Raw genomic sequence first — 24,453 nt, forward strand, 5'->3', positions numbered from 1 at the left:
CACGGTCAGAGATCAGTAACTTTCACACCAATTAGGGGAAATCTCTACCTTGCACTGTACATTTTAATCAACCAGATCACTCCATAAACGATATTCAAATCTCTAGCTGACACTGTACATTTTAATCAACCAGATCACTCCATAAACGATATTCAAATCTCTACCTGACACTGTACATTTTAATCAACCAGATCACTCTATAAACGACATTCAAATCTCTTCCTTACACTGTACATTTTAATCAACCAGATCACTCCATAAACGATATTCAAATCTCTAGCTGACACTGTACATTTTAATCAACCAGATCACTCCATAAACGATATTCAAATCTCTACCTGACACTGTACATTTTAATCAACCAGATCACTCCATAAACGATATTCAAATCTCTACCTGACACTGTACATTTTAATCAACCAGATCACTCCATAAACGATATTCAAATCTCTACCTTACACTGTACATTTTAATCAGCCAGATCACTCCATAAACGATATTCAAATCTCTACCTTACACTGTACATTTTAATCAACCAGATCACTCCATAAACGATATTCAAATCTCTTCCTTACACTGTACATTTTAATCAACCAGATCACTCCATAAACGATATTCAAATCTCTACCTTACACTGTACATTTTAATCAACCAGATCACTCTAACAACGATATTCAAATCTCTTCCTTACACTGTACATTTTAATCAACCAGATCACTCTATAAACGATATTCAAATCTCTACCTGACACTGTACATTTTAATCAACCAGATCACTCCATAAACGATATTCAAATCTCTACCTTACACTGTACATTTTAATCAGCCAGATCACTCCAGAAACGATATTCAAATCTCTACCTGACACTGTACATTTTAATCAACCAGATCACCCCATAAACGATATTCAAATCTCTACCTGACACTGTACATTTTAATCAACCAGATCACTCCATAAACGATATTCAAATCTCTACCTGACACTGTACATTTTAATCAACCAGGTCACTCTATAAACGATATTCAAATCTCTACCTTACACTGTCCATTTTAATCAACCAGATCACTCTATAAACGACATTCAAATCTCTTCCTTACACTGTACATTTTAATCAACCAGATCACTCTATAAACGATATTCAAATCTCTACCTTACACTGTACATTTTAATCAACCAGATCACTCCATAAACGATATTCAAATATCTTCCTTACACTGTACATTTTAATCAACCAGATCACTCCATAAACGATATTCAAATCTCTACCTTACACTGTACATTTTAATCAACCAGATCACTCCATAAACGATATTCAAATATCTTCCTTACACTGTACATTTTAATCAACCAGATCACTCCATAAACGACATTCAAATCTCTTCCTTACACTGTACATTTTAATCAACCAGATCACTCCATAAACGATATTCAAATCTCTACCTGACACTGTACATTTTAAACAACCAGATCACTCTATAAACGATATTCAAATCTCTTCCTTACACTGTACATTTTAATCAACCAGATCACTCCATAAACGACATTCAAATCTCTTCCTTACACTGTACATTTTAATCAACCAGATCACTCTATAAACGATGTTCAAATCTCTTCCTTACACTGTACATTTTAATCAACCAGATCACTCTATAAACGATATTCAAATCTCTTCCTTACACTGTACATTTTAATCAACCAGATCACTCTATAAACGATATTCAAATCTCTGCCATCAAATCAATTACAAATTGATCACACCCCACCATTCTGAGACGTGAGTCGTTTTGGATACACAAACTTTGGACCAAATTAACTCATGGCATAAATTTTGACGATTAACGGATGTTCTAACTCATTCACCGTAACTTCCTTACCGTAACGTTACGTTAAAGCGCGGCGTTACGCGCGCTGCTTGTGAGCAAGGAGGAAACGGACAAGCGGTAACATATGAACGTCTTTATTGTAAGACTACACTGTAACACTGAACTCCTCCGGGCTGGTCGCCCGGTGTATATCATGAGGCCACGCCTACCCCTCGGGCGTGGCCACCGCCCACTTGGTGTGTGGAATGATGTCACCACGCCAGTGGGCTTTTGTGTCCGCCACACGCGCCCCCCCAGAATTCCCGCGCACCTGGAGGGCCAGTTTGTGGGGCCGACGAATGACCCGGCCGAAGCGCCCCCTGGCGATCGGCGGCGTCCGGGGTGCAGGGATACCAGGTGGGATGCCCCTGGCTGCTTCTGGGATGGGTGCAGGACCGGGGGGCGCCGTGGCGGCGGGGCTGGGCGGTGCCGGGGGTCCGCCCGCAGGAGGGCGGCCCCGACGTGGGGGTCGGGCCACTGGCGGTGGATGGTCCACATCGAGGTGGGCCGGCTTGAGGCGGTCTACCGAAACGCGGTCAGGAGTACCGCCGATGTCCAGGGTGAAGTGCTTCGCCCCGGTCTCCAGCACGCGGAAAGGCCCGTCGTACGGGGGCCGCAGTGGTGTCCGATGGGCATCGTGGCGGACGAAGACGTACTCCGCCGTGCGAAGCTCCGGGGCGACGTGCGTCGGTGGGTGCCCGTGGCATGCCGTTGGCACCGGGGCGAACCTCTGGGCGGTCTCTTGCAGAGCGGAGCGCTGCTGTGCCGCGGACCATGGTGCCGTGGAGTCGGGGAGGAACTCGCCCGGCACCCGCAGCGGTTGCCCGAAGACCAACTCCGCCGCGGATGCGCGCAGGCCCTCCTTGGGCGCCGTCCGGAGGCCCAGCAGGACCCAGGGGAGCCTGTCGACCCAGCCGCCGTCGCGGAGGGTGGCCCGGAGCGCGGCCTTCAATGAGCGGTGAAATCGCTCACACAGGCCGTTAGCCTGGGGGTGGTAGGCCGTGGTTCGGTGCAGCCGGACCCCGAGCCCCTGCGCAACCGCCCCCCAGAGCTCCGAGGTGAACTGGGGGCCGCGGTCGGATGAGATGTCTGAGGGGGCGCCGAACCGGGCGACCCAGGTGGCGATGAAAGCCTGCGCGACATCGGCCACCGTTGTCGACGCCAAGGGCACGGCCTCCGGCCACCGGGTGGTGCGGTCCACCATGGTGAGGACGTGGGTGAAACCCCGCGAGGGGGGCAGAGGTCCCACCAGGTCCACGTGGACGTGGTCAAACCGGCGTTCCGGCACCGTGAACGGGGCCAACGGGGCCTGGGTGTGCCGGTGCACCTTGGCGCGCTGGCACGCGAGGCATGTCCTGGCCCAGCCGCGGACGGCCTTCCGGAGGCCATGCCAGACGAACTTGTCGGCGATCAGCCTTTGGGAGGCCCTCGCGCCCGGGTGGGACAGGCCGTGGATGGCGTCAAACACCTGGCGCTGCCAGCCCGCGGGCACAATGGGGCGAGGACGCCCGAGGGAGACGTCGCACAAGAGGGCCGCGCCCGCGCCGTCGAACGGCACCTCGGTGACGCGGAGGCCCGTGACGGCGGTCCGCAAGGCCTGGACGTCGGGGTCAGCGGCCTGGTCCGCTGCCATCCGGGCATAGTCGATGCCGAGGTGGACTGCGTGGGCGACGGCCCGGGAAAGGCAATCCGCCACCGGGTTGTCCTTCCCCGCGACGTGCTGGATGTCCGTCGTGTACTCGGACACGGCCGAGAGGTGACGCTGCTGCCGGGCCGACCACGGCTCGGTGACCTTGCCCATCGCGAAGATCAGCGGCTTGTGGTCGACGAAGGCAGTGAACGCCCGGCCCTCGAGCAGATGGCGGAAGTGCCTGACCGCCAAGTGAAGTCCGAGCAACTCGCGGTCGAAGGTACTGTAACGGCGTTCGGGCGGGCGAAGCTGCCGGCTAAAGAACGCCAGCGGTTGCCAAGCTCCACGCACCCATTGCTCGTGCACCGCGCCCACCGCGTAGTCCGAGGCATCGGTGGTGAGGGCGATCGGTGCATCGGGCGCCGGGTGCGCGAGCATGGTGGCGTTAGCCAAGGCGAGCTTCGTGCCCGTGAACGCCGTGTCCATCTGCTCGGTCCAGGTAACGTCGCCTTTGCCCGGCTTACCTCGGAGAGCTTCGTGCAGGGGGCGCAGGAGCTGGGCGATACGGGGCAGGAACCGATGGTAAAAGTTCACCATTCCCAGGAACTCCTGCAGCCCTCTGATCGTGCGGGGGCGCGGAAACCCCTTCACCGCCTCCACCTTGGCCGGCAGGGGGACGGCTCCGTGCCTGGTGACACGGTGCCCCAGAAAATCGATTGTGGCGGCGCCGAACCGGCACTTTGCGGGGTTCACAATCAGGCCATGCTGGCCCAGGCGTTCGAAGAGCGTGCGGAGGTGGCGTAGGTGCTCTTCGCGGGGACGCGCTGGCGACGAGGATATCGTCCAGGTAGACGTAGACAAAATCCAAGTCGCGCAGGACGCTGTCCATCAGTCGCTGGAACGCCTGAGCCGCATTCTTCAGACCGAAGGGCATGCGCAGGAACTCGAAGAGTCCGAATGGCGTGATGACCGCCGTCTTCGGGACGTCCTCCGGCCTGACGGGGACCTGATGGTAGCCGCGTATGAGGTCCACCTTCGAGAAGAAGGACCTGCCCGCCAAACGGGCGGAAAAGTCCTGAATGTGGGGGACGGGGTAGCGGTCGGGAGTCGTGGCGTCATTGAGACGGCGATAGTCCCCGCACGGTCGCCATCCCCCGCCGGGCTTCGGCACGATGTGCAGCGGCGACGCCCAAGCGCTCTCTGAGCGCCGAACGATGCCGAGTCGCTCCAGGGTAGCGAACTCCGCTTTTGCCACCGCCAGCTTCGTCGGCTCGAGGCGGCGTGCCCGGGCGTAGACCGGTGGCCCGACGGTGGGGATGTGATGGGCCACCCCGTGCTTGACGGCCCCCGCCGAGAAGGTGGGCCGCGTGAGGGCCGGGAAGCCGGCGAGGAGGCGGGTGAATGCGTCCGCTGCCGGAAGCGTACAGACCAACGTGGCCGGAACCGAATCGTTCGGCAAGCCGCTTGGCAAGCCGCTTGTTGAGCTGGGCAACGCACATGCGAGCGAGCTGAACGTCTCGGCCTGGACAAGCCGTCTGCGCTTGACGTCGACCAGGAGCCCATTAGCGCACAGGAAGTCCGCGCCAAGCAGTGCCATGGGCACGTCGGCGGTGACGAACGTCCATCGGAAAACCTGCCCTCCAAACCGCAGAGAGAGGCAGCGTTTTCCGTACGTACGGATGGGCGTCCCGTTCGCGGCAAGCAGCGCGGGGCCCCCACCCGCGGCGTGCTTGTCTGACGTGCCGGCGGGAATGACACTCACCTGTGCTCCCGTGTCGCACAGGTAACGGCGCCCGGAGAAGGTGTCCGTTATGAACAGCAGGCTGCTCGAACGGCCGGCGCTCATCGCCACAATTGAGCGCCGGCCCGGGCGTTTCCCGACCCGTTGAAGGAGCACGGCGGATGACACCGCCGAGCTTCGTAGCCGAACTTGGCGTGGAACCAGCACCAGGTGGTGGAGCTGGAGGAGCGCGGCTGGCTCCGCCAGGCCGGTGGAGTCGACGGGTTTCCCCGCGGTGGCGGTTTTCGCCGCGGCGGTGGGCGGGGCGTGGCGGCGTTCACGAGGTGCGTATCAGCATGCTGCTGAAACTCAGCGTGCTGTAGAAGATGATGCTGTGGAACAGCAGCGTCGAAGGCCGTGACGGCCACGCCAACGCTCGCCCGCGTGTCCGAAGCGGCGAAGTACTTGTCCGCCTCGGCCGCCAATGCTCGGGGTTCCGTTAGCCCGGTCCCGGCCAACGCGAGGCGAACCTGCGCTGGAAGTTGGCGACGGAAAAGCGCCCGGAATAGCGAACCGGGGGCTTCGTCGCCCAACAGTGACAGCATATGGTCCATTCGGACCGACGGGCACGTCTCACCGAGCTCGGGGAGATCCAGGAGGCGGTCGGCCCGTGCGTCATCCGTGAGGCTGAACGTGGCTAGGAGTAGCCGCTTGAGTGCCTCGTACTTGTGGCCGTCCGGTGGGTGGCGAAGGACGGACACAACTCGAGCGGCCGTGCCGGGCCCGAGGGAGGCGACGACATGGCAGTAGCGCAGGTCGTCGTTGGTGAGGCGCCGAAGCTGAAATTGGGCTTCGGCTTGAACGAACCAGACCTCGGCCTGGGCCTCCCAAAATTCGGGAAGTTTAATCGCCATTGACTTGTCGTTGGCCATTGCAATGGCGTCGTGTTCGGAAGGATCGCTACGGCAGATCCAACGTCGAGGGTCACCAGTAAAGCGCGGCGTTACGCGCGCTGCTTGTGAGCAAGGAGGAAACGGACAAGCGGTAACATATGAACATCTTTATTGTAAGACTACACTGTAACACTGAACTCCTCCGGGCTGGTCGCCCAGTGTATATCATGAGGCCACGCCTACCCCTCGGGCGTGGCCACCGCCCACTTGGTGCGTGGAATGATGTCACCACGCCAGTGGGCTTTTGTGTCCGCCACAACGTAATTCATTCTCTTCATTTTTTCACAAACATCCCTTTTACATTTATATATGTCGTTATCAAATGTAGGCAGTGTATTTATATAAATATAAATAGTATATGAATATGTGCTTGTGTGTGTTTATATATGTACACGTGTACAAACTGTAACGTAAAGCTGTAGCTCACTTTCGTTGAACTCGAGGAAGGTGAGAGAGAGCTCATTAACGATCCTCTTCTTTTTGTATGTATTTTAATTTTTATTCATATATCAATATCATACATATCTGTTGTATATGCATGCCTGCTGTTCTTGCAGACTAAGAAGAAGACCTGTTGGTCGAAAGCTTGTCGAAAAAAAAAATTAAAGATCGACCGTCATGAAGCTACGTCCACTCCTTATTTAATTTCTCTTCCGATTTTAGGTCTTTTAACCGGTGGACACACAATCGTTTTCAATGATTGCCCATTAATTAAAGCCCCCCACTCAAATCCCTCCTAAAGTGCTACGCAAAGCCTTTAAAACCTACCCTTACGAAGGTGGACAGACATCATCTCTATCTATAATTCCAGTAATCTCTGTCTGTACGTTTGTCTGTGACCGCTGTTTCTCGACAACCACGGGTCCGATATACTTTAAACTTGCCAGGTATATTGCTGGGGACCCGAGGATGTGCCTTTTCAAGTTTTCATATTAATCGGACAATTACTTACCGAGCTATGTCCAAAAAACGATTCAACCAATCAGAGAGCAGCGAACTATCGCGTGTGCCGAACGTGGCGGGCACACTCTGCCTCGGATGGCACATTTGAGAGCGTATTCATTTATTTCACGTTTGCAAACTATGTTGGCGTTAAACTATGTTTTACAACTAATAAAAACGAATTTGCGATTCATTCGCTTTCCTGCGCGTTTGTGCACGCGATGGCGATTTCTTTACCAAACTCCGGAAGCCGTTCGCTTTGGACCAAACCATTGCATGTAAATAGAGGGGGGGGATTGTCACCACTCGCAAGCCGTTCGCTTTGGACCAAACCATTTCATGTAAATAGAGGGGGGGGATATAATTTTAGATATAGATATAGTACGGGCATGCCCTAGTCATACTAAAATATGCAATTTGGTGTCTGTCTGATGATTCTTTGAACGCGATAAATTCAATCGTTACTTATCAAATCTCAACCAAGCTTGACAGGAGGACAAAAGGTGACACAATGAAGGTTGTAGCGCATTCATTTTCACCCTTCCCGAAGGGGGTTTTCTCCCCCAAGCGGGTTTTCCCCACCATTGCGGCAAAAGGGTTGCGTGTTGAGTTGTTTATCCGTATTAAGTTAGCTTTATCGTGGCGTTTTCCAAGGCCGCTCCTAATAACAAAATTAATGATAATAGTGTGGCGGACACAAGCAAGAGGACACGAATTCAACACACCAGCAGGTGGCGCGAACGTCCAGGCGGGGAACTGGAAGGCATGCCCCGCCTATCGACCGATCGGCCACGCCCGGGGACTAGGCGTGGCCCCGGAAGATATATGCGGGCTCCAAGCTCGAGCCTGCCCAGTGCTACAGTTTGAGCTTTCTTAATAAAGACTCTTTTGGTTATCAAACGCGTTGTGGCCTACCTCTTTGGCAAGCAAGTTGTGTGCGTAGCACCGCACTTCACTGGTGACCCCGATTGGTTCAGCCGTTGCTGTCCACCGAACGCGCCATGGCCAACAACGCCGTCACGGTAAAACTCCCAGAGTTTTGGGAAGCACAGGCCGATGTGTGGTTCGTGCAGGCCGAAGCACAATTTCAGCTTTGAGGCATAACGGCGGACGAGACCCGTTACTACCACGTGGTCGCCTCCCTCGGGCCCGGCACTGCCGCCCGAGTCATGTCCATCCTGCGGCACCCGCCGGCCGACCACAAGTACGGGGCGCTCAAACGTCTCCTCATCGCCACGTTCGGCCTCACGGAGATCGAACGGGCCGACCGCCTCCTGGACCTTCCCGAACTCGGCGACACACGACCATCCATGCGGATGGATCATATGCTGTCGTTGCTGGGTGACCAAGCCCTGGATTTCTTATTTCGGGTGCTTTTCCTACACCAGCTACCCGCACAAGTACGCCTCGCGCTGGCCGGTTCCAAAATAAAAGAACCCCGCGCCCTGGCTGTAGAGGCCGACAAGTTATTCGCGGCTTGCGACACGCGGTCGGGTTATGGTGCGGCCATCGTGGATCCCGAGGCTGATGCTGCTGCGTCCCTCGTGGCCGCTGCCGCGCCCCGCCCACCACCACCACCGCCGCCGAGAAAACCGCGGACGCCGATGCCCCCGCCGCCGCAGGCCTGGTGCTCTTACCACGCCAGGTTCGGCCACAAGGCTAGGAAGTGTTGCCCACCGTGCTCGTTTGACAAGTCGGGAAACGACCAAGCCGGCGCTCGGTAGCGGCCCTGAGCGTCGGCCATTCCGGCAGCCTCCTCTTTATCACGGACACCTTGTCTGGGTGCTGTTTCCTCTGCGATACAGGAGCGCAGGTAAGCGTCATCCCAGCCTACACGTCCGACAAGCGAACCGCGGGCCGGGGCCCCGCGTTGCTTGCAGCCAACGGTACATCCATACGCACATTCGGGAAGCGCTGCCTCTCCCTGCGGTTCGGAAGGCAGCGCTTTCAATGGTCGTTCGTGACCGCTAGCGTGCCGATGGCATTGCTCGGTGCGGACTTCCTATGTGCGAATGGGTTGCTGTTCGACGTAAAGCACAAACGGCTCGTCCAGGCTGAAACCTTTAGCTCGCTCGCTTGTTCGCTGAGCGGCTCACTGAGCGGCTCACCGAGTGGCTTTCCAAGCGGCTTGCTGGAGGGTTCCGTCCTGGCGAGTTTAGTTTGCACGCTTCCGGCAGCGGACGACTTTACCCGCCTCCTCGCTAGTTTCCCGGCCCTCACGCGGCCCACTTTTTCAGCGGTGGCCGTTAAAGACGGCGGGGTGGAGCATCACATCCCCGCGGTTGGGCCACCGGTCTATGCCCGGGCACGCCGACTCGAGCCCACGAAGCTCGCCGTGGCGAAAGCGGAGTTCACCACGCTGGAGCGGCTGGGGATCGTGCAGCGCTCCAACAGCGCTTGGGCTTCCCCGCTGCACATCGTGCCGAAGCCCGGCAGGGGATGGCGGCCGTGCGGGGACTACCGCCGGCTCAACGATGCCACCACCCCCGACCGCTACCCGGTCCCGCACATTCAGGACTTTTCCGCCCGGTTGGCCAACACGACCGTGTTTTCGAAGGTGGACCTCATCCGGGGCTACCATCAGGTCCCCGTCCAACCGGTCGACGTCCCGAAGACGGCCGTCATCACTCCTTTCGGCCTCTTCGAATTTCTGAGGATGCCCTTCGGGTTGAAGAATGCGGCTCAGGCATTCCAGCGGCTTATGGAAAGCGGCTTGCGCGCCTTACCTTTCCTGTTCGTCTACCTGGACAACATCCTAGTCGCGAGCGCGTCCCGGGAAGACCACCTGCTCCACCTCCGCACGCTGTTCGAACGCCTGGGCCAGCATGGCTTAATCATCAACCCTGCCAAGTGCCGTTTCGGTGTCACCACCATCGACTTCTTGGGGCACCGCATCACCGAGCACGGGGCCGTCCCGTTACCGGCCAAGGTGGAGGCGGTCAGGGATTTCCCGTGGCCCCGCACGGTCAAGGGGCTCCAGGGGTTCCTGGGCATGGTGAACTTTTACCACCGCTTCGTGCCCCACGTCGCCCAGCTCCTCCGCCCCTTGCACGAGGCCCTCCGGGGCAAGCCGGGCAAAGGTGACATCGCATGGTCGGAGCCGATGGCCGCGGCGTTCGCGGGCGCAAAGCTGGCTCTGGCCGACGCCACCATGCTGGCGCACCCGGCGCCCGATGCACCAATCGGCCTCACCACCGACGCGTCGGATTACGCGGTGGGCGCGGTGCATGAGCAATGGGGTGCGTGGTGCTTGGCAACCGCTGGCGTTTTTCAGCCGGCAGCTTCACCCGCACGAACGCCGGTACAGCACCTTCGACCGTGAGTTGCTCGGACTCCACCTGGCGGTCCGACACTTCCGCCATCTGCTGGAGGGCCGCCCGTTCACGGCCTTCGTTGACCACAAGCCCCTTGTGTTCGCGATGGCCAAGGGCGCCGAGCCATGGTCGGCACGGCAGCAGCGCCACCTCTCTGCCGTGTCCGAGTACACGACGGACATCCGTCACATGGCGGGTAAGTACAACCCGGTGGCGGATTGCCTTTCCCGGTCCGTCGTGCACGCGGTCCACCTCGGGGTCGACTATGCCCGGATGGCGGAGGCCCAGACCGCCAACCCCGGCGTCCAGGCCTTGCGGACCGCCGTCACGGGCATCCACGTCACCGAGGTGCCGTTCGACGTCGCGGGCACGGCCCTCCTATGCGACGTCTCCCTCGGCCGGCCTCGCCCCATCGTGCCCGCTGGCTGGCAGCGCCCGGTGTTCGACGCCATCCACGGCCTGTCCCACCCTGGCGCGAGGGCATCCCAGAAACTCGTCGGGGCAAAGTTCGTCTGGCATGGCCTCCGGAAGGACATCCGCGACTGGGCCAGGACGTGCCTCGCATGCCAGCGCGCAAAGGTCCACCGCCACACTCAGGCACCGTTGGCCCCGTTCACGGTGCCCGAGCGGCGGTTCAACCACGTGCACGTCGACTTGGTGGGACCTCTGCCCCCCTTGCGAGGGTTCACCCACCTCCTCACCATGGTCGACCGCACCACACGGTGGCCGGAGGCCGTCCCATTGGCGGCGACGTCTGCGGCTGAGGTGGCGCAAGCCTTTATCGCCACTTGGGTTGCCCGGTTCGGTGCCCCCTCAGACATCTCGTCCGACCGCGGCCCCCAGTTCACCTCGGAGCTCTGGGCCGCGGTGGGCCAAGGGCTCGGGGTGAAACTACACCGCACCACGGCCTACCACCCCCAGGCCAATGGCCTGTGCGAGCGCTTTCATCGCTCCATGAAGGCCGCGCTCCAGGCCAGCCTCTGCGACGGCGGCTGGGTCGACAGACTCCCCTGGGTCCTGCTGGGCCTCAGGATGGCGCCCAAGGATGACCTGCACGTGTCCTCGGCGGAGCTGGTCTTCGGGTAACCACTGCGGGTACCGGGTGAATTTATCCCCGACTCCACGGCTCCTTGGCCCGCGGCACAACAGCGCTCCGCCCTTCAGGAGACCGCCCGGAGGTTCGCCCCAGTGCCAATGGCACACCACGGTTGCCCGCCTTCCCACATCGCCCGGAGCTTCACACGGCAAAGTACGTGTTCATCCGGCACGACGCCCACCGGGCACCGCTGCGGCCCCCGTACGACGGGCCCTTCTGCGTGTTGGAGGCCGGGGACAAGTTTTTCACGGTCGACATCGGCGGTGCCCCGGATCGCATTTCCGTGGACCGCCTCAAGCCGGCCCACCTCGATCCGGACCACCCCCCGCCAGCGGCCCTGCCTCCGCGTCGAGGCCGCCCCCCGGCGGTCGGACCCCCGGCACCCCCGCCAGCAGCTCTTCCTCTGCGTCGAGGCCGCCCCCCGGCGGTCGGACCCCGGCACCCCCCAGTCCCGCCACCCCCCAGGCTGGCACCCATCGCCAGGGGGCGTTTCAGCCGGGTCATCCGGCTTCCCCGCAAACTCACCCTTCAGGTGCGCGGGAATTCTGGGGGGGCGCGTGTGGCAGACACAAGCAAGAGGACACGAATTCAACGCACCAGCAGGTGGCGCGAACGTCCAGGCGGGGAACTGGAAGGCATGCCCCGCCTATCGACCGATCGGCCACTCCCGGGGACTAGGCGTGGCCCCGGGAGATATATGCGGGCTCCAAGCTCGAGCCCGCCCAGTGCTACAGTTTGAGCTTTCTTAATAAAGACTCTTTTGGTTATCAAACGCGTTGTGGCCTACCTCTTTGGCAAGCAAGTTGTGTGCGTAGCACCGCACTTCAATAGCATAATATTAATGTTTTTACAAAACAATATGAATACTATTAATGTCCCACCTTCCCAAGTGGGTTTTCCTCCTTGAACAAAAGGCATGTCAACGTTTATAAATAGCTTATCATGGCATTTTTATGTGATCAACGGGCCAACAGCCTCTATACTACCAGAAGTAGCTAGAGCAATGTGACTGTGTCACCAATATGCCTCCACATAGTCCCACAACAGGTAGATGCCCTCGTTCACTGTCCTAAAAATAAACAAGTTTGATTTAAATCCCTTAAGCTCTTTTCAAGTATCACATTTTCACCAGGCATGACAGGTCTCACATCGATCGGTGAAGCGGTTTCAGAGAATGGATTTTTTTAATTATCAGCTTTCAAGCAAATATGACTGCCACACCGTGTGACTTATGATCTTTAAAAATGTACACTCTGCATATGTATGGGCAGGGGATCATGTTTGTGAAGTTTCATGTTGATCGGATAAGGTTCATTTTTCTATGCAAGATGGCTGCCATACCACGTGACCTATGACATCATTATTTTCAAACTATATGCAACAATGGTGTTAGATGGTATTTGTAAAATTTCGCATCGATAGGGTAAGCGGTTTCAGATATAATTATTTAATATTTTCCTTCAATACAATATGCAATACCTTCAATCTTTCCTTCAATTCCCGGTCGATCGCTGAATTAACGCCAGGGGGGTTGACTCAGCCTGTGATCCTTCCGAGGTCGGCAAATTGAGTACCAGTTCAAACAGGGCATCACTGATAATGCCCTGTTTGTCGTAAAAAGGTGACAAAAAGGGTTGGCGGCAGGAAGGGCACCCGGCCGTAAAACATTGCTTCAAAAAGGGGACCAAAAAAACAACAACAACCACGGTCCCCGAAAAAGGCCAACCCCCGCTTGCGGGGAAAAATGGCCTCTAAAGGTGGTTTCTTCAATACAATATGGCTGCCCCACCATGTGACCAATGATGTTTTTGTGATCATCTTTTAATCGCTATGCTTAGTCAATGACACACTTAAAGTTTGAGTCAATCGATTTGGTTTGGGAGAAGATGGTTTTTTAGGGATTTAGGTTAAATCCAATATGGCTGCCAAACCATGTGATCTATGATGTTATAACTTTAATATTTCAATACAAATGGGTCATACATTATGTGCATGCAATTTCAGATTTTGAGGAGAAGGAATTCGATTAAAGCATTTTTGGCTGGTATACCACTTCACTGATGATGTTATCATTATCATGCTTTTGTTCCCCATTGGGAGTACTTGACAATGTGCCAAGTTTCAAATTTTTCCATTAAGCGGTTTCCGAGAAATATTTTTAAATTATTTACATTTAATCCAAGATGGCTGCCATATCACATGACCTATGACATCACAATTTTCATAAAAACACTCTGTATGGGTGTCACGCCTACTCTGAAAATGTTGTCTCAATCGGACATGTGGTTGCTGAGAAAAAGAGGTTTAGCCCATACAGATGGATGGACGTACGGACCGGACGGACGGACGGACAACCCGAAAACATAATGCCTCCTGCCACCTTTGGGGGCGGAGGCATCAAAATATTATAAATCGCAAGCACGTATGATTAGCTTTTTAAACAGTCGCTAATGCAGTTTATAACAAGAAAGAGCAATCAGAGATTGCAGACCCTCGCCAGGACTTGTTTTTCGTGTTTTTTAAGGCTTTTGTGTAAAAAACAAAGATGGCGACCAAACCACATGACCGATGACGTCATTAAAATAATTCTCCACCCATTTATCCATATATGATGCTCAAAAAACTTCAGCTTCATCAGATGAAGTTTTGTACTTGTCGAATTATGACATCATCATTAACATATGTTATTCCCCATGGAGTGTTCTTTACAATGAGCCATGTCTCGGTTTTTGTCATATTCAGCGGTTTCGGAGATATAAAGGTGCAATTATTTTAGGTTTTTCCAGGATGGCGCCCATACCACGTGACCTATGACGTCATAATTATCAATAAACAATTCTACAGGAGGACTGCACCAATGGTGAAAATTTCCTGTCAGTCGGACCAGCGGTTGCAGAGAAAATCATATTTATTCTTTGCGGACAAACAGACAAACAGACAAACCGACTCAAATGCAATACCCCCTTATCTGGCAAGGGTAATAATGAACAAAGAAAGTTGGTGGAATCTGGACATTACTCAATGCCTATCACATCGCTGAATGCACCTGATCGTAGATCTACTGTAGTCTATATACCCCACAATGATTAATAACAGGATCCTTCCTGCTGCTAATGTGGAGTACTTCCATGGCTTTTATTTGTGGTGTTTTTCCAAAGTTTCTTCAAAGTTTCTTCAAAGTTTTTCCATAGTTTTCCAGCCACATCTCATCTCATTGATGCTGGATTGGTTGTAGCCTCCAAATGTAACTGGACTTGTGAACATCTTGAAGCTTTGGCATCAGTACAGGCCTCCGTTATTATTAATACATACGAGTAGAAGCTGCTGCTAAAAATACCACAATCAGGTTGCAGAGTCTTTTATTATTGTGCTGGTTGAAAGAGTTACAAAAATTGGAGGTTATATATTTCTTAAAAAAACAAAAATAAGAGACTTTCGGGAGCGATCGAAGCAGCGGTCTGTTCCATATACACCGCGCATGTTTATCATTTTTGTGTGATTGAAAAAAGTATAATTTCCCTGTAGTTTTGATTAATTTGAAGCAACTTTTACTTCATATTTTTTCTCTCTGAGGAGTGTTTCTGTGTTTCAGGGTGGGACTGACAGACAGACAGACAGACGTGACAGACAGATGGCATTAGCCTATTATATATTTGGATTACCAAACTTTGAATTGCAGTTGTCAAAATACATTTATGGATTGTTGATCGTAGATCAAGTCCCTTCTGCTAATTGATTGCATTGACGTGGAAGTCAGAAGTAGTTTTCACAGCTTGCCACGGTCACACAATATTGCTCGTCATTGCCCTGGATACACAGTATAAGGGTTCACAAAATAACAGGTAGTTTGGAAGATTCTGATGAATAAATGAAGGCATCACCAACTATTATAGCTACTCAGTTGCCAAGGCTCACATCCGACATTTTGGCAAACTGAGTGGTCGTCATCTCTGTTTGGGACTCTGCAGGTATTCTGTGCCAGGTGATAATTACCTTCCCAAGGGGGAAGAAAACATCAAATGACTGCAAAGAACAGATGGTGAAACCTATTGTCTTTTTCATCGTTGCCTATATTCATCGTTTCTATTTTTAGGTGATTATGAAAACGACACTACGTCTCAACATCTGCCTATTACAGTCACGTGAGGCATCCCCTCCCCCTTGGGCGAGGGTACCTAACGGTTGGCACACGATGCTCGCATAGTCCAGAATGAAGATCACTCGGCGTTCGGATCATCTAACCTGAGCTTTACCTCCTGAGCAGCTGATATTAGGTGGTGGTGCCTTCATTTTCAATAGAGTATGTGGAATTTGAAGCTGGCATCTCAACAGCACCATGAGGCAAGCGGCCTTATGGGAACACCAAACAAGACGACTTTTTAAAATGCTTTGTAGTAAAGCTGTGGTTCCTTTATGATCAGCTGGTAAAGACCAAAGGAGACCTTTTCTAGCAGCAAAAATACAATGTGGAATTTTCCAGTCACTTCTTGATCTGGATGGTCCAGTCCCTCCCATGCACAGAGTGGGGCTATCTGGGACCCGGTATGGACATTGCTTTCGGAACACTGCGGCACAGCAACACACTCTTCACTCCAAACTTCACACTTCCACCAACAATTGTTGGGCACAGCCACCTTCGTCCTTTGTCTAATCCCTGTTCCTCCCTTTCTTGTCTCTCACAGTGGCGATGCCTCACCTGGCATGGGCCGTATACATGCGGACGGCTCATCCTGGCCTGCTGACGGTACATGTCGCACATCAAACCCAATTCCTAAATGTTCTTAGCAAATATCGTCCTTAATTGTAATTAATGTAATTATTTTAAAAACATTGTTTTACTTCTCCAATATCTGAGCAAACAAGATGTATATTGCAGTCAGACACGGTGTTCACAGAACAAGGTGCTCGATTCATATAACCAGAGAATGCTGGAGAGATATTTTTCAGGTTTAGGTGCAAATATCATTTTAAAAACTTCTACGGTCAGATCCAGGCGGATTTGGACATCAAATGGACCCGCGTAACGGTTAGAGACTTAGAGGGTCCGCTGTGAGTCTGGGAGGTCAGAACAAAGGATGTCCGCTAAAAATGTCTAGTCTGGGTATCCAGGTGTTTAAAACAGCTGTTCACCACCATCTCTTATCTTCCCCCATCCAAAACCTTGATCTTTTCTACCCCCGTTAATTCACCCCAGATCCACTTTTTTGAAATACCGACTTCTTTCCTGGAAGTCCGAGCAGTGTTCATGTGATTTTTTTTTACCTCTCCCCCCCCCCCCTTCCCATGTCTCCCCCCCGTCCCATGCCTCCTCCCACTCCCTTCCCATGTCTCCCCCCCGTCCCATGCCTCCTCCCACTCCCTTCCCATGCCTCCCCCCCCTTCCCATGTCTCCCCCCCTTCCCATGTCTCCCCCCCTTCCCATGCCTCCCCCCCCCTTCCCATGCCTCCCCCCCCCCTTCCCATGCCTCCTCTCACTCCCTTCCCATGCCTCCCCCCCTTCCCATGCCTCCCCCCCCCTTCCTATGCCTCCTCCCCTTCCTATGCCTCCTCCCACTCCCTTCCCATGCCTCCCCCCCTTCCCATGCCTCCTCCCACTCCCTTCCCATGCCTCCCCCCTTCCCATGCCTCCTCCCCCCAAACCCTCCCCCTCCCACAGATCTCCCGATGTCCCTGCTCTCCGTCTTGTCTCCCGCTCCCTTTATCATACCTTTTATGTTTTATGTGTCAGTTTGTCTTTTTGTGATCAATGTTAGCTCTTGCACGAGCCTTGACCTTGTGTACAAAAAAAAGAAACGAATAGAACACAACACAAACAAACAACCATAGGTTGGCAACGATTGTGCAGGCTTCGCTGCCTTCAAATTTCCGAGTAAAGAAGGAGGACTTCAGGTTCAACCGAGATTATCAAATGGGCAAAAGGCAAAGGAGAAATTTAGTACACGATTATAAAATAACAAAACAACTTTATTTTATTATCCAGAGTAATAAAGGACGAATCGTGGATTTAAAAAGGGCCTTTTGAGTTTAGCCGTTAAAATTAATTGAAAAGTGCCTCCCCCACTCTCCGAACGCCTGCATCTTCATGATTACCTCCGTTAAGAAGCCTGTAACCACTTACACGTTATGCACAAGCCCTTATTGGAAAATTGAAATATTACGTGTCACTAATGTCATCGAGACGATTTAATGCCCGTGACTTTTTTCCTGTTAATTGGCACGATGTTAAAGAGGCGCGTGTGTGGCGAGCTCTCGCTTGTATTTATTGCCACCTTATCGATTTGCTTTTTCCGGCGGAATGCTCCGACCTGATGGTTCCCGGCGTTTATTCCCCCTCCCGCAGAAGCCACCTCAAGCAGTCACCTGGATGGCGATGCTCGCGGATCTGAGCAGAACAAGGGGGATGAATCTGAGAGCGACAGGTATGTCGGGACGGACCAAAAATAAACAAAATGGTGGCCCAAACGTGGATTTGGTATTTTTGAAATGCTCGGCACTTTGGCCTGATTATAACTTTCGTCGCCTCGTCAAGTGTTCAGTCGAGGATCTAAATGATGATGGACGTTCGGTGCGATGCTAATCCATTTATTTAATGCGTGCACGTCCAATAGATTATTCTCCTGTCCAACACGAGGTGTTAGGGAGTGTGCGGTAATGGTGGACAGATCACTTGATCGTACACGTATGGCTCTTGGAGAAAGCCATTCAATTAAGGACTTTGTCATCTGAACTTTGCTTTTTAAGACTTTGCTTTTTTTTCTCTCTCCCACGTCTGAGACTCACGCAGGAACTTTCAAATGTGTCGCGTCCGTGACGAAGACGTTTGGAGACATCGACAGACTTTTACATTAATAGCGCATGATGTCATTGTATGACGGGATGGTGGCGGGTGCCCTTTACTTAGAAATGTCTAGTCTGGGTTCGATTCTTCATGTGAACACATCCTGATGGATAGGTGATTCGCAAGCAGGTGTTGCATCATTGAGTGAGCAGTTCCTCGGGTAGATGTCAGGCCAGGCACCGTCTGCTACTTTATTGGGTTACCTGGTGAAACTTAAATATCTCAGTTTATTTTGATGAAAAGGAGATTCGCTGCCGGTTTGGTCTTCATCTTTTGTACCTTAACTGCAGAAACAATGAAAAAGTGTTTATTGCCTCCGCCACCAAAGGTGGATGGGGGTTATGTTTTCCCCCTTGTCTGTCTGTTTGTTACTTGACCCCCCCAAAAAAAAATTCACATGTTGATCACTCCGGTTTGTGTTTCTTTGTGTGTGTTTGTGTTTTTCTGCCCGCTCACTTATACTTGCCTACAGGTCACAATTTTTAACCGATCTTCACGAAACTTCAACAAATGGAAGAGTTCGTGGTCCGACAAAATCGTATATATTTTTGGGGTCAACAAAGCCCAAAGGTCAACCACTCTTTTTCGAATTTCTAAAATTCTCAATTTTCATCCGATTGACTTGAAATTTGAATAGGATTTACATATCAGCGTACTGAATTCAACCACCAACTATTTTTGAGATCAACATAGGTCACAAAGTCAACATAGGCCAAAGGTCAACCACTTTTTTCAAACTTCTAAAATCATCAATTTTCATCCGATTGACTTGAAATTTGAATCGGATTAACATTTCAGCTAAATGAATTCAACCATCAACTATTTTTGAGGTCAACATAGGCCAAGGTCAACAACAATTTCAAATTTCTAAAATCCTCAATTTTCATCCGATTGACTTGAAATTTGAATGGGATTTTCATATCAGCGAACTGAATTCAACCACCAACTATTTTTGAGATCAAAATAGGCCAAAAGGTCCACATAGGCCTTAGGTCAACCACTTTTTTCAAATTCATAAAATCCTCAATTTTCATCCGATTGACTTGAAATCTGAATATGATTTGCATATCAGCTTACTGAAACCAACCACCAACTATTTTTGAGGTCAACATAGGCCAAAACGTCAGCATAGGCCAAATTTCTAAAATTGTCAATTTTCATCCAATTAACTTAAAATTTGAAGACAATTTGCATATCAGATCACTGAATTCAACCACCAATTCGTTTTGGGGTCAAAAGGATGCTCTCCTGAGTGCCATTCTACTTTGTTCGCTTTTGCCAAGTGTCGCTCTATGAGTGATTTTTCATTTGTCTGTTTGTGAACAAGATATCTCAAAAAGTTGTTGATGGATTTGGACGAAATTTGGCAGAGAGGTAGTGTATGTGACAAGGACGAAACGCTTCGATTTTGGTGAAGATCCGGAATCGGATCCGGCTTGTGGAATTTTTAAAGTGATTCTTCACCATTGGGAGATAGGGTCAAAAACTATACATAGCAGGATATCTCAAAACGTTGTGGACAGATTTGGACGAAACTTCGTGGACCAGTTCGGTGTGTGACAAAGACGATTTGATTCAGTTTTGGTGAAGATTTCAATATGGATTCGGATATGAGAATTATTTAATTTTTTTAAGTGATTCTTCACCATTGAGTGATCGGGCTAAAACCAACATATAGCAGGATAGCTCAAAAAGTTATGGACGGATTTGGACGAAACTTGGTGGACAGGTTGTGTGTGTGACAGGGAAGAATCGATTCAATTTTGAATTGAAGATCCGTATCCGGATTTGGCTAACATAATTTTAAAGTGATTCTTCACCATTGGGAGATGGGGCCAAAAACGATACATGGCAGGATATCACAAAAAGTTGTGGACGCATGATTTTGATTAAATGTGATTCTGTATTGTGATTTTCTGGTCTACTCTGGGATACAAAATGTAAACTTCAACTGGCGGAGGTATGAGTGGAGGTATGCTCTCTACTGAGTGCTGTTCTAGTGTAAAAATTAAAAGGTACACTGGCCAAATTCCACATTAGTTCCTGCAAAAACCCATGGTGTTGTTGGAAGCTACTGGAAATCTAACTGTACTGTTGGAAACAGATTCCTGCTTCCCTGCACATCGGAGAAAATGGATGCTGCTTGGTCTATTTCCATAAAAATGCCAAAATTGTGCACCTAAGATCTACAAGGTCATGAGGCAGATGGATGGACGGACATAAACATTAGAAGACAATGGACAGTCAACTCGACACGGTACATGCAATTTCAGCCTGTCATCTCAGCATCATCACCATAGTGCTCAGAGGGGAATGTCACACATGCCAAACAAAGCAGCAATTTCAGATTGAAAATTTATATATATTTTTGGAACACACACACAAATTTGATGTCTCGCCTGGCCTGCAAAACACCAGGATGTCAGTTTATAGTTGTGAAACTCACAAGTTGAATTCGAATTCAGGTTGAATTCAAGTTGAATTCAATTCGAACCGAGGCTAGACAGCTCACAGGTGAATATGCATACCTCTGTATGCCATCCTGCTAGCCGAAGACCGAAATGGGATTATTTTATATTTTACATCAGGCCTTCACGTCGACATTTAACAAGTGATTGCATTGTCATTCTGGCCTTGTCATTATAAATCGCTAGCTTAAAGATTCACATCGGCATAATTCCTCGATTTCAATGTTGAGAAACTCTCGGCGAAGCAGTTTTATATACTTTCGGTGAATTTTGATGAAGCAAGTGCTTCGTGCTGCTTATGCGAGAATTGATTTGCAATATGATGTTGTACGGGCGGACGAGGTTCGTTGGTTTCCTTCACAAATTGTGTAGATACCTCAAGATCTCTGTGCAATCTCCCCCATCCCAATTACCCTATAATTTATAATTATGAACGATGTATTATTTCATCTGATGTTCTGTATTCTTAAGAAGTCACAAAATACTTAACCTCTTATGGTAAAACTGCCAAAATCAAGACTCTCTATTCACTTTCACTCTTTCATTCCTCTTTTCTCCCGCCTCTGGAACAAACTTCCTCACTCTCTTCAATCCCACTCTAGTCCGGCAGCTAAGCTAAATATAGCATAACAATTGTGCATTTTGTGAGGAAAGCACCAAATTTGGCACACTAGTAGACTATCATATTATGAAAAGATCTGGATATTGGGCCATCTCAGATTCAGAGATTTCATTTTTGCAAGATTTGCAGATTTTGCAGATTTGCAAGCTGAGATTGCAACGCCAGGGACGGCCGACTCCTTCCTGCGAGCTGCCCACGTCACCCGCACAAGAAGAGCTCATCAAATCACTGCAGCGGCACTGCACATCCTGCAACACCGTGCGTATGAACGCCACTGTATGACATATGCTGATGATGCAGAAGACCTGCCTGAGTTCGAAGACTGGTGTCACCAGAGAGGAGAAGACATTCCCAACTTTCAGTACTGGGCAACTGTGCTGGAACTAGAGATGTTGGTACTGGTCTACGTGCGTTCTCTGCGGCAGGCTTCATTCACCATGTACCTTGATGCCCTGACGGAACTGGTCCCATGGTTCCATGCCTTAGACCACACACACGATGCCAGGTGGATCCCTGTTCACCTGAGGGACACGGTTGCACTCCCAATGAAGCACCCAGATGTAGCCAGAGAATTCAGGGCTGGCAACTTCACTGTACAGAAGACGAAGAAGGTGTTCTCTTCGATCCCAATCGAATCGAAATCTTGCAAAAATCAAATCTCTGAATCTGAGATGGCCCAATATCCAGATCTTTTCATAATATGATAGTCTACTCGTGTGCCAAATTTGGTGCTTTCCTCACAAAATGCACAATTGTTATGCTAAGTTGCCCCACTACTCCTCCCTCCAGGTCTTTAAAACAGCTGTTCACCACCATCTCTTGTCTTCCCCCATCCAAAACCTTGATCTTTTCTACCCCCGCTAATTCACCCCAGATCCACTTTTTTGAAATTCCAACTTCTTTCCTGGAAGTCCTTGCAGTGTCCATGTGTTTTATACCTCTCCCACCTCCCCCCAAGCCCTCTCCCTCCCACAGATCTCTCGATGTGCCTGCTCTCAAATGTTGTGTTTGTGTCCTTCCCCCTCTCCCCATCTTGTCTACCGCTCCCCTTATTATATGTTTTATGTGTCGGTTTGACTTTTTGTGTGATTAATGTTAGCTCTTTCATGAGCCTCGACCTTGTATCCAAAAAAAAATAACAAAAATAGTTGGACTCCACAAGCTCATGTGAGATTGAAGGACAATTGTTTTTATTCAATATATTACAATTGGATAATTACCCCACACTCGTGAAGAGTAAAGCGGTGTTAAACAAAAAGAAATTGCATAGATAGTCGACGCTTGTGGAAGAGCTAGTATTAGTACACTGAATGGATCAGGAAGCAACAGGATAAGTGGAACAGTTGAGAGAGGGGAAATACCAACTGCAGAGTTGAAGGCCAAGACAGATGGAGACTTGGGAAGAACAATGGGTGTGGGGAGGAATGAGGGGCAGGAGAAGATGCATGGGGTGGACAAGATGGATAGAGAAGAGAACTCTCAGGAAGAAGTAGGGATTGGGGTGAAGGAGGGGGGAGGGGTATTCCTTTGTCTGGCTGTCTATCCGCAAGTGTCAATTTATGATCAATGAACAACTCAGTTTCAATTGAATGTTATATTTTGGACATGAATCGGAAAACGAATCTGCCGTTTAGCAGTACTTTGGCTTTGAATTTGTCCCAATCGCACATGTGCAGAGAGGAGTGAGATCATTTATTTTACTCTCTCCTGTTTGTCTGTTAAATAAAATTGAAAATCATTCCAAATAGGAAACACTGCTTTTAGCGGCGTCATAAAGGACACAAACACCAGGCTCGAACAACTAATTCAACATGTTAAATAAGGTGGCGTAAAAGACACTGCATCAATGGTGGTGAACATCCGAATACATTTTGTTTTCTACAACCTTCAAAATCCTCATTTCAATTAAATGATGTACTTGAACGCTAGAACGCAATTCACCTTTTTGGCACTTTCAAAAACCTTCCATTTAGCAGTATTTGGACAAAACATTATGGCATTTTACATCATCTTGACTCATCAAATTTGCTGCTCGCAGACCCCACCCATGTCCTTATATCCCAAGACTGGGTGGGGTAAGGTGTTCTATGAATTCTCTAGTTACCTCCACCACCTAAGGTGGGTGGAGGTTATGTTTTCACCCCTGTCTGTCTGTGAGCGGAATATTTCAAAAAGTTGTAAACGGATTCAGACTAAATTTGGTTTACAGGTTTGGTGTGTGACATCGACGAATTGATTAGATTTTGGTCAAGATCCGGATCCGGTTATGATGATTTTTAAGTGATTCTTCACCATTGCGAGATTGGGCCAAAATTAATAGATAGCACGATATCCAAAGTTGTGGACAGATTCGGACGAAAAGTGGTGGACAGGTTGGGTGTGGGACAAGGAAGAAATGATTCAATTTCGGTGAAGATCTGGTTCCAGATATGAGAATTGTTAAAACATTTTAAAGTGATTCTTCACCATTGAAAGATGGGGCCAAAAACTATATGTAGCACGATATTTAAAAAACTTGGGAATGAGTTATGACAAAACTTGGTGGATAAGTTGGTTATGTGACAAGAACAAGCTGATTAGCTATTGGTTCAGGTCCGAATCCAGATCCAGCCTACCAGTTGGATACAAAACGTAAGCTATTCAGGCTGGGAGGGGTATGAGCTCTACCGAGTGCCCTTCTCGCTTTTTGTCCACATTTGGTGGGTCCACATTTGGTCACCTTGCCTTTTTGCCTGGAGCATTTTCATGCCCGTGACAAGTTACCCTGAGGGTTCTTATAAATTGACCAAAAATTTTAAACTAGGATCACACGTAGACTGGATGAATTGGAGGCATACAATAATATATCCTCCCCTGATGGTCAATAGTGAGCAAATCTGGTTTCATTGACGATCCAATACTTGGCGTGATAATTTTTCGAGATGTGATCACATTCCAGAAGCTAATCTTACTATAATTCACCAAATGTCTGTCCGTCCGTTCGAAGGTACCGCAAAAACGGCTCAACC

The 24,453-nt window shown here is 50.4% G+C and overlaps 1 protein-coding gene across 1 annotated transcript in view; it reads left to right on the plus strand.

Annotated features, from left to right (window-relative positions):
* The window catches only part of LOC137425159 (E3 ubiquitin-protein ligase Rnf220), a 329,803-nt gene that overhangs the window by 286,298 nt on the left and 19,052 nt on the right, over positions 1–24,453 (plus strand). The window contains exons 11-12 of the mRNA XM_068113312.2: positions 16,200–16,261; positions 17,858–17,936. Coding sequence (XP_067969413.1) covers positions 16,200–16,261; positions 17,858–17,936 — 141 coding nt within the window. The remainder of the gene's footprint in view (positions 1–16,199; positions 16,262–17,857; positions 17,937–24,453) is intronic.

Source organism: Myxine glutinosa, chromosome 1, assembly GCF_964187855.1.
Source record: "Myxine glutinosa chromosome 1, kmMyxGlut1.1, whole genome shotgun sequence".
NCBI classification, from domain to species: Eukaryota; Metazoa; Chordata; class Myxini; order Myxiniformes; family Myxinidae; genus Myxine; species Myxine glutinosa.